At 38.6% G+C, this 11260-nt stretch overlaps 2 protein-coding genes across 2 annotated transcripts; both read right to left on the reverse strand.

The window, feature by feature from the left end:
• Positions 1 to 63: 63 nt before the first annotated feature.
• LOC139772574 (farnesyl pyrophosphate synthase-like) lies at positions 64 to 10134 on the reverse strand. The gene is made up of 7 exons (XM_071706387.1): positions 9396 to 10134; positions 2192 to 2360; positions 1584 to 1724; positions 1169 to 1372; positions 893 to 1057; positions 592 to 804; positions 64 to 511 (listed from the first exon to the last, which is right to left on the reverse strand). The coding sequence occupies exons 1-7, from the start codon at positions 9518 to 9520 to the stop codon at positions 311 to 313; spliced, it is 1218 nt and encodes a 405-aa protein (XP_071562488.1). The 5' UTR covers positions 9521 to 10134; the 3' UTR covers positions 64 to 310.
• A 148-nt stretch (positions 10135 to 10282) lies between these two features.
• On the reverse strand, positions 10283 to 11172 carry Ndufv3 (NADH:ubiquinone oxidoreductase subunit V3). The gene is made up of 3 exons (XM_071706401.1): positions 11012 to 11172; positions 10792 to 10912; positions 10283 to 10700 (listed from the first exon to the last, which is right to left on the reverse strand). The coding sequence occupies exons 1-3, from the start codon at positions 11039 to 11041 to the stop codon at positions 10555 to 10557; spliced, it is 297 nt and encodes a 98-aa protein (XP_071562502.1). The 5' UTR covers positions 11042 to 11172; the 3' UTR covers positions 10283 to 10554.
• Between the last annotated feature and the right edge of the window lie 88 nt (positions 11173 to 11260).

Below are 11260 nucleotides of genomic sequence, written 5' to 3' on the forward strand. Positions count from 1 at the left end.
GAAATTAATATTTTTCTTCATAAAGTATAAACGCATTACAATGACAAATAATTTAAAGACTAATTATCAAGTGTTTAAGAAAATTTTTATTGATTTTTTCAGAGTGAAATTTTTTCCTGTACATAAAACTTTATAAAAGATCTTTTGATATATTTTTCACTCTGAAGTAACATTTCGCAATACTCTCGGACATTAGCACACTTCTCATTTTATCTTATCCTGTGTTCTAAATTTAATGCAAAAGTATATTTAACGTTTAACACATAAAGTTTAATACATTTTGTCTCTTTTTTTAATGTACACAACTGTTTTATGACGCTCTGTGATAGAGTTTCCCTAATAAATTCAAGAAAAGACTATGTGGAAGCCCGCGTGATATCTGCTGTATATGTACATTTAATAGATTATATGTCTCTTCTTCGTATATAGAATAAGTGTTCGGCAAACCCAGATCAGTGAAGAGCTGTTTCACACGGTTTACTTTCTCCGGATCGGAAAATCCGTAACATTCCTGCGTAATAAGAAAAAAAGAGAAAGTATTAATACAACTGCGTTTGACGAAGTGCAATGCATCTAACCAACGAGACTCGCCTCTAAAATTTTACGCTGCTCCGGAGTGGCGCGTTGAAGAGCTACGACAACCAGCCACGTACATTTGCCTTCCTCTATATCAGTATTATCTTTGCCACAAACCTCGGCATCCCCAAAGCAAGCCAAATAGTCATCTTGAACTTGGTATAAATGTCCCATCTCTAACAAGATGGTTTTTGCTTGCCTGAAGATCTCTGGGTCTTTTATTCCAGCCTGCATCAAGTAACAAGTAACAGTGCATTGTCATCATCGAAGCGAATCAGTCTTTCCGTGTTATACAAGAAAACTGAGGCGTACTTACTAACTGCATTGCCGCGGTTATTGGCAAAAGGAATGAGTAATGCGCTGTTTTATACTCGACAATAGAATTGTACCGATTCATCGTAAACAGATCCAGATTTGGCTTCTTGCCGAAGTTGGTAGAGAGCATATCTAAACTTTGGCCCATTATTGTCTTGAACGTGATCTGTTGACGTGAAAAAAATACTTTTCTATATAATTGTTCGATTCAATGGAAAAAGGAAAGGTAAGCCAGCATTCACATAATGTATGATCGGTAGGAAATATCTTCACTCACATCCTGGAATGTTTCTAGTAGATTGACATAGCAGTCTTTCCCTTTGAAGTGCTTTCGAATTAGATAAAACATAGCGCTCTCTAACATTAAACCATCGTTGACTGCCGCTAGACCTATGTCATTGTAACGATACCAACAGGGTTGGCCTCGGCGAAGCAACGATCGGTCCTGTATATCGTCGATTATGATGAAATAGGCTTGCATCTGTAACAGTAAATATCTCAATATTACAATTCGTAATCGCGACACTTTATATTTTTAATAAAAATCGCTCATAATACAGTATACTTTGATTTAATGGTGCTACAAATTAATATGTTACAGTCTGTGTCTTGATTAACTGAAGAGTAATCGATTGTGGTTTATAAAAGAAATATCAGTGTCACAAAGGAAAGGAGAACAGAGAATTACGTACCAGTTCCACACACCATGCTAAAATTCGAACTAGACGAATGTTTTCTTCGGTAAGTTGGTCACTTGGTGCCAACACCTTATAAGCATAAACTAACGCTAAAGCGCGAGTTTTCTTTCCTCCCGGGACATTGTACTGTAATACCTGTGTAACAGAGAGATCCATCAGTCTGCATATTCGTTTAAATTTATGACTTACTGCTTCAGACTTTGTTTTATCGTTACAGATTTTTCTATATATTAGTAAACATAATTTTTTTATTTTCTATTGAATCGTACTAATTTTTATTTGTTGATATGCCTTTCTCTTAAATGTCTACCTTTGAATTTTAATTTTGATTCACTTTTACTTTGTACATCGTCATTATGAGTAAAAGTTGACTGTAAATTTGCAAATTTGCAACTGTATTACGAAATCTTATTCAAACGTTTATAATATCTGATCATATGGAAGAAATTTATTCCAGAATTAATCAATCAATCCATCACATGAATTTTAATCTCATATGTGTACTTATGATCGCTAATTATTGGCATTTAAATTCAATTATGGTATTTTAATTAATAAGTCAAATTAATTCAATGGTATTAATCAATAACGATTCGACTTACTTTTGCCATCCATTTGGTAACATCAGGAATATTGAAGCGCTTCGCCGCATCCGTGAGATCGCGAACAACGTCCGGCCACACCGCCATCAAATCCCGACTTTCGTCCTTGCTTGTTACCCATGTCGGTTGTGTTACGGAATGAACCATTCGCGCATTACAGTCTAATGTTCTAAAAATTTAACGAACGTTAAGAATTACGACGAGTATCAGGTGACAATGACGATGCTCTGACGATCACTTCTACATTATACATGCAAATAAAATCGCGACGTTGCGGTAAATCATGAAAAGAACAAAATAATTAAAAAACGGTGAAATTAATGTCTCTTATTGAATATTTATATTTCGATTTTTTTGCTATTTTGGTGAAATATATTCAACATTTTTCACTTTGCCTAACTCTTTGTTTAACAAGGAACTTCTTTAAGGGGCAGTCAGATTTGTCGAAAATAAAAGCTTTTTTTGGGAATTTATTACAAAGAAATGAATTGAAACTGAGACTTGTCCTTTAACACAATGTTTATTAGTATCATAAACTATAACAAAAAATTCTTTTTAGTTGAAAATATGCATTAAAAACTTTAAACGCGTTTTTCTCCGTTTCTTATTTTCTTTTCGTTTTGCAGCGATAACTCAAATACAGAGGCTCAAATTAATTGACTTAAGAAAAATTGAACATGTTTACAATATATAGAATATAATTTCGAACTAAACCTCTAAAAAGTCTATGCAAACTCTGGTTTTTGACAAAAAAATCAAACCGCTCTTTTCGTTTTTTGTTTGTAAAAAGAGCTGTTTGACTTTTTTTCTCGAATACTAGAGTTTGTACAGACTTTTTGGAGGTTTAGTCCGAAATTATACAGATTGTGATTTGAGTTATCACCGCAAAACAAAAAAACTTTTTTAAAAATCCTCTTCGATCAGCCATCTGCAGCGCCATTTTTCAATGCATATTTTCAACTAAAAAAATTTGTTTGTTATAGTTTATAATTTTAATAAACGTTGTGTCAAGGGGCAAGTCTCGGTTTCAATTCATTTCTTTATAATAAATTCCCAAAAAAGAAGCTTAATTTATTTTCGACAAATCTGACTGCCTAGTTCCCTTAAGAAGAAAAGAAAAAAACTCAGACAGAAAACGGAAAATTTTCATATCCTTTGCTTGTATTAAAATAACAATGTACAGAGCTATGCAGATATCTATACACTTGTGAGAAAGAGATTTGTACATTCATACGATTGTCATGTAAATGTTAAAATAGTTAACCCACGGTGTAACCTGTTTCTTCCTATATGTGATATATTGTTGTCATCCATAAATTCGCGCACAAGTATATAGAAAGATTTAGTATTAAGACATGTACTACGTATAATTCAAAAATCAAGTTTGACAAGTTTAGAATCGTCAATCGAGTATAGATCGAATTGGTGTCGCAACGAATTAAATCAGAAAGTTGATGTAAATTTCTATTAATGTAAGACAAGTCCGAGTTCAAATATTTTCATGTCCATCCACAGATATAACGTATTAAGCTCGATTCAACACATTTATTCGGAGAAAGAACGATTGGAAATAACAACTTTAATTCAAGTTGTTGAGTGGAGAATATAGGCTGAAATAAAATAAAGTTTAATTCGCACGTAGAGTCAAGTCAAGTTCAACATTCATATCTGAATTAATTTTATATTTTCTTGGTATGTCGGCTTGTTGTTTACATAGAACAGCGATGCGTGTAGCTCTAAACGCGTGATGTAGCGAATCCGGCGAGTTTTCCGCGGAGATGCAGCACCCAGCAATTGAAAATAAGTGTTCGCTGAAATAAGCACGAAGGTCGCGATTAATCGCAGCACGCAACGTGGATAAATATCGCGTTTCTGTGTGTGTGTGTGTGTGTGTGTGTGTGTGTGTGTGAACGGAGTCGCGTTTCTGTGTGTGTGTGTGTGTGTGTGTGTGTGTGTGTGTGAACGGAGTCAAAATAAATTTTTTAAAATCACCATAAAGAAGATAAAGTATGACGAGGATTCAGCGTCGACTATGGAGATTTGATCGAAACCTGTTTTTCGAAGATCCACTCTCGTCGGCATGGATCCTGCCTTGGATCTATTTGTATCTGATAACGTGATTATTCCGCACACAGAAAAAAACGAAGTGTCAAATCAAAACTTATATTACTCGTATATACGCAACAATTTATAATCTTTTTATACGAATTTAAACTTTTCATTTCAACTTTTTTTCTCAGTTACTATAAATTATAAAAATAATTTCATTCAAACAAGTTTTCTTCGCTTAACGTAATATAATTTTATTTCAAGATTATAGATTGTTGTGTATATACGAGTATATCTGTCTTGATTCGACACTTTTTTTTTCTGTGCACAAATCTCGATAAGATTTCGTTAACAAAGCGACTTGTTCTGAATGTGCACTAGTAGAAAAAAATATTACTGACGTATGTCTGTTTAAATAATATGCAAAACTCTGAAATAAATCTATAATAAGCCTAAAGAATAAACAGCGTGATTTGCATAAGGTTCTGCGCTTTGTCAGTTATCAAACGCGTGTTTACTTGCATGCATAAATAGTTATCGGGTTCATTTGCATCGATCTCTATCTGATCTATGTGCATTCCAACTTCGACGTCAGAGTATTATCACGGTGCGTCTCGCTCCGTGCGTACTTGGCGCGAGACACTACCGTGTCTCTTGACAAGTCATTATAAAGACGGCGCCGCAATCATTAGGAGATACGCAGTATATTTCGAATAATAATATCGTATAGCATGTAAATATAACGATGACGTAAAATGCAATGTATAATACATAATAATATCAATTTAGAAACTGATAACTGACAATTTACATTATGCATTTACCGACTGCAAAATCGATTAACAAGGTAACTCTCTCGTTCTGAATTAATAAAAAAAATCTATTACTAACGTTCTGAATTAATAGAGAAAAATTATTACTGACGTATGTCCATCTCAGAATTTTGGATTATTCAGTTGCGCTCAAATCGTAAAAAACTTGAGGAGTATCAACGCTTTCGCTAAAATATAATTTTCGTTTTTAACTAAAATATAATTTCGACGTGCTGTAAAAATTATTTTCTCAGATTCCTGTTTTCTCACTACTGCCGCATTACGTCAGAATTGTATTATGTCAGAATTACGAATCTCTACGATAAAAAAAAATCGTTCTTTTGTTCCGCGCACGTTTGAAGTAGTAACATACGAAAAAAGAAACTGATCATTCGTATTGCAAGATTGACAATCGTTCGCGCGATTTTTTCCATCATAATCATGTTTGGTACATATTTTATAACAAGAAGAAAAAATGGTGGTTTTAAAATTAAGTGTCATGCGGAAACTTTCAGGATGTCTCTAAGTATGTCGAGGCTCTCACGAATAAGAAACATATTATTCTTTTAAACATTACGGAAATGCGAAAGTCCGTGGCTGGAGCGATAAAATCGACAGTCAATAGAGCTTTTATTTGCTAGCCGATACGACAAAGAAGCGCTAATAAAAGCGAAACAACGCGCGGAAAGGTAAACCTGAAATTGACTTATCTATCCGGCACCGACGTTCCACGTTCCACGTGATAACCACGACATGACGGAGCGCACGTTTACGGATCACGCACGTCATTTCTCGTAGGATATGCGAGCGCGGAATAGCGCCGAGTAAACAACTTTATCAATGATCTAACAAGATGCGTTCCGAGGTGCGAGAATGTTCAGCGTGGAAGCCTCGCGAGGAAATGTATACGTAATATAAAAATAGCTTTTATTTTGCGACGTGTTAACGTTAACACGTGCCGCAATCGTTATCATCGCCGTGAGTCACGAAGCAACGAGTCGCTTTATCAGACAGGTACGTGCAATATCGGGCGTAATACCGATCGAAATTAACGGACGATTAAAACGAATCTAATTACGGCTTCCTTCGAGATATATACACTCGCCTTGTGCGCGAGCGAATCGGATCGAACAGAGGAAGCGAACAAAGACTCAAAACAAGTTGAAATTACATTCGAATTTTTGCTTCGTCAAATTCGAATTGTGTTTATTGATTTTTAAAAGTAATTAATTTATTAAAGTTCGTTCTTGATTTAATAAGTGAAACACGACCGATATGCAATCAATTAGAATTAGGGAAAAACGATATAATATTATTCGTGTGAATTATTTTATGTACATTTAATAATATCATTAGGCTACCTGGACATGAAGTCCAGTCCTGACCGTAAAATGGCGTTTTTTCCTGATTGATTATTATTCTTGATTCGCTCGAATTTTACATTTTGACGAACATGTTTTCGTAGATACGTATATATAAAGATAAGTTTTATCAATTCTGCTCTACGATTTCGCGGTGGTTATTCTAAAATATGCAGCACATTATTACGTATAACTGTATACCTTAGAGGTAAATAATCTCTATTATTATGTATTTATAGAAAACAAGGTTTAAAGTTTTAAGTATGGAAGTGGTGTATTTTTTAGATATAAAATAAAAGTAGCAACTTGATTTATTGAGTTTTTAATGCAGTAATTTATAACTGGCAATGTTTAATAGTACAACTGCGAATAACACGTTGTATATCTGACCAAAATTAAGGCATTACGAAAATTTTCAAGGCTTTTTCTAAACATTGTATCTTAGGAATTAGTAATAATAGACATAAGATAATTTACCATGATACAATTCAAGCTCCTGATATATTTGGAAAATTAATTCCATTTTGACCAAAACTGAACATACGATTTTTTTTACCTCTAAGGTATATATACATATTTGCATTTGCATGATGATTTGTATTATTTGCCGCGCGCTGAGACACTCGAAATATATAAATATTTAGACAATCGCGCACTTTATCAGAACAAAGAGCCCTTGTTTGAAATCAGCTGTTTTAACAGAGGCAATTAATTTCGATTGAACCGTGCCTCGTAAACAAACGAAGAGAAGTTTAAGTTTTAGCCGGTTGTAAGGGGAAAATATTTTAACCGATCGCTCGAAGCATCGATGAACGATATACGAGCTGTGAATTCCACGGGATTTGAAAACCTAAATTCTCTCGCGGCGGAGAATCGTTTCGCCAATCGATTTTTACGATCTCCCGGTCGCCTCGTTCTCGTATATGTACGTATATGTCCGTGACGATCGCGTTCGTGACTCGAGTGCCGTGAAAAGTCAACAAGGGATTAACGCGCAGGTGTTCGTTAAACGCTCGCAAAACGACTTTTATGTCTAGTACGTGCTTTCTCACAAGTGTATCCGATAAAGATCGAGATACAAATAGAAATAGAGAGATAGAGAAGAGAAAAGGCATTGATTATACACGAGCCTCTTTGTCGTCAGCGATTTGCATGACAACTGTGAACTGCGCATCGAGGAATGCTAATGACCGATCATTCCTTTTTTATTTCCTTACTAGACATCACAGACGCGCGCTTCGCGCTATTTAGCTTTAACATTGGCCTAGTTTACACCGTGCGACCTGATCGCGACCTGACCTATGCCCTGACCTAAAATAGGCTTCTAAACAAAACGTTTACACCATGTAGACCTATGATACTTTTGGTCGAATATAGATAAAAATCCAGTATCCAGTATTTATTGGTACACTCTCTGCACTTTAGGCGATCTTTAGGTCACCTGCGTTTACACGCGTTACGTCCTACTTTAGGTCTACGCCTAATTTAGGTCAGGGCACGCGAAAAAGAGACCTGACCCAAGCGAGGTCGCAACTGTTTACATCGTCGCGACCTATCGTGTTTGGGTTGAATATAAGGTATAGGTCGCGGCCTAAACGCACGGTGTAAACTAGGCCATTATCCTATTACTATTAGGCCCGGTCTACAATGGATGTTGTAGGTCGTAAGTCGTAAGAATTGGCCAATCACAGTTAATTATTCTTCGACCGCAAGAAGAATAATAGACTGTGATTGGTCAATTCTTACGACTCACGACTTACAACATCCATTGTAGACCGGGCCTTTACACTATTAACTCCTTGATACAAACAATTGTCAAAATATACGATGACAGCTGCAAATGAAGTAAGCGCAGCGAAAGAACCAATCGCGGAAAAGAGGCAAAAATAACCGCGATATATTCGTGTATCGACTTTGCACGCCTTTTTTAGAGAAGGACGAGTATCGATAACATGCCCTTTTTAGAAGAGGATTATATATATATATATATATATATATATATATATATATATACACAGAAGAAAAAAGAAGTGTTAAATCAAAACTTATTACTCAAATTAACGCGTCGTTTCGTGTATACGCAACAATCTATATTCTTATACGAATTTCAACTTTTTCTCCTTGGTTGAACTATATAAACGACTTCATTCAAGCAAGTTTTTTCTTCGTTTTCTTCGCAATATAATCTCATTTCAAAATTTTTAAACTCGAGATATTTTCAAATCAAGAATATTCTGCTTTCTGTGTACAGAAGCTGAAATCGTACCCGTTCGCGAGAGATTCTTCTGGTAAAATCGAAGACGGTTCCAAAGTAAAGATTAACCCGTTAATTGGAGAGGAATGTGAAACCGAACCGTGAAGATTGACCGGGCAATTTCTTAATATCTTGTCGACTATTTACGGGTAGGATCTACCTGTTTTGCGTCCACGCAATTTTTCTTCTCAATTAGTTCAAAGAAGCAACACTAAAGAATTGTTGCAAGAAAAAGGGAACCTTTAAGGGTGGCGCGAGTCACAAAAAATTATGCGACGTCCGAAGTTTAATCAGACTCGCAGTTGGCAGAGTAACATAAAAATATTTCGAATCAGAAGACGCAAAGGACAATTCTTCCTAAATCATAGCTAAAGAAGAGAGAATTTATTGAACCTGTGTATCGACTGTCTTTCTCATTCTTATCTATTCTTAAAATGAAAAAAAAGTTCTTTTCCTGCATTTCGCGGATTCTTCGGTCTTCCTAAAACTCATCGAGGGATTTTTTCTTTCTATTTTTATCTTTCTACGTTTTCTCCGTAGAATCTGTAGATCATCGGGATATGATAGGGCATTTTTTCAACTCTCTTCGCTCGATTCATCGTTCCCCAATACATTAAACTAAACATATCTTTAAACTCTATCCTATTAGCGGGGAGGGGGGGGGGTGTTCTCGCGAACGAGCGATCGCATCACAGACAGGGGTTGTTTTCACCACTCTCTCATCTCACCTCCAGCACGCTGCATTCCCGCGGCGCACGCCCATGCGCGCGACGTGCGCGTGGTCGCCGGCGCCGGCGAGGCGCCGCGCGACGCTGAGCGCCGACAGGAACCGGTTCCGCGCGACGGCCGACATCGCTCTCCGGATCCGCGCACTCCGCGTGTCCCGCGCGAGGGAAGTATACGTAGAAGAGAGAACCTGACCAAGCCGAAACCGCGCGGGCTGGACTCACATCGGCATCGGCGAGGAGCTCTCGCTGTCGCGAACGTGTGTGGTAACCTGGGCCACTCCGAGTCGAGCACTCCACTCGCGGAGCCCCCGAGTCCGGCGACTCGGGATCTCGCGGACGGGTTCGGGAGGAAAAAGGGGAAGGGGGAGGGGGGGAAAGAACGCAAAGGAAAAGAAACGGAAGGGATAGCGATAACGGGCGCCGCGACGACGACGTCCAGTCGCGGTCAGCCGTGCCGGCTGGAGGCGGAGCGGACCCTCGTCGTCGAAACCTCGGACCTCGGGGGGGGTGTCGCGCGGCCGCGTCACCGTCGCACTCATACGCGATGGGCACCGGCTCGTCCGGCTCGACCGACTTTACGCGGCCTCCTGGGCGACTATGGTGTGGCGTGACACGCCGGCACCGTCATACACATATATAGCTACCACGGACCAAGAATCGTATGGTTGGCACGTTTCTAGTTTCTACGTGGAGGCCAGTCAGCTGTGTGATTACTGATTAGGGACAAGGGGCGAAGAGGGGAAGCGATCGGCAGCTCGGTCGAGTCCGGACCATTCCGACCGCGCGCTTCGGACGCGTTCGTGCGATCCACGTATAAATAAAACTGCTCCAAACAGTGGCTCTCAACCGGGACGGGATTCACGGGATTCGCCCTGAGGATCCAACGATTGCTGGAAAATTTTATGTTGTTTATTTTCATGTTTTACGAGCGACAGAACTAGATATGCTTAACAAAATGTATTTTTTGTTCTCAGAGATAAAATGGCGAAAACGATCGGGGGGGATTACGTAGACAAATAATATATTAAACGTATTTTTCTTAAGTAATAATAGCGCAGTTTTGAACACTCTGGCTTGTCGTCATCTCTCTCGTACATTTTCCCCAAACTTGTTGAATTCGCTATCTCATTTATTCCTACTATATTCTTCGTTCTATCGTTTATTTGTTGAACGGTCTCTTATTGGACGGCGGCGGCAGTCTGTACTTTGCCAATTCTAACTCAGCCTCCCCGAACGAGTCCACGTGGTAGCAAAAGTACTCGGGATTCTTGTACTCCTTGTCCTTGGAAGCGTTGGGCCCTACAGCTAAAAACAATATCTCAAGTTCAGGCCTGGAGATCTGCCTTTGGCGAATGATCTCCGCGGAGAGCGATACTGTTTGATCTTTAAATCTTACGTGCGTTCGGTACTTTGACAACATTCTGGCTGAGGCCCGGCACGTCGGCGTTCACCGTGGATCGACCGGCGGCGCTCGAAGCCTGTGCGCTCAACGTCCGTGAAGCGGCGGTCGTTATATTCTGAAAACGCAACAACAATTGGAAAGCTTGCAAAGGCAGACAGGTTAAAGGCTTTGCAAAAACAGTTTTAAACGCAATACTCTGTTCCGCCATACGTACCTGTACTCGTCTCGCAGCGACGCGCAACATTTCGCGACGATTATAAACAACGATCGAATTATAATTTTGTCAAACGATTATAATTCGGAGTTATGAGTGTCCTTTTGACAATGAGCTCCGTCGCTCCGTCGCTCCGTCCCTTCAACGTTCCACCACGTGGAGAAATTTCAGTCTTGCCATTGGCGAGCATGCGAAAGGCAGAAATTGTAAGGACGTTTGATTGGTCCCTGGGAAGAAGAAGAAGAAATC

The sequence above is a fragment of the Temnothorax nylanderi genome, unplaced genomic scaffold (genome assembly GCF_030848795.1).
Source record: "Temnothorax nylanderi isolate EJ_2023f unplaced genomic scaffold, tnyl_v1.0 TNYL_tig0051_pilon, whole genome shotgun sequence".
In the NCBI taxonomy this organism is placed as follows: Eukaryota; Metazoa; Arthropoda; class Insecta; order Hymenoptera; family Formicidae; genus Temnothorax; species Temnothorax nylanderi.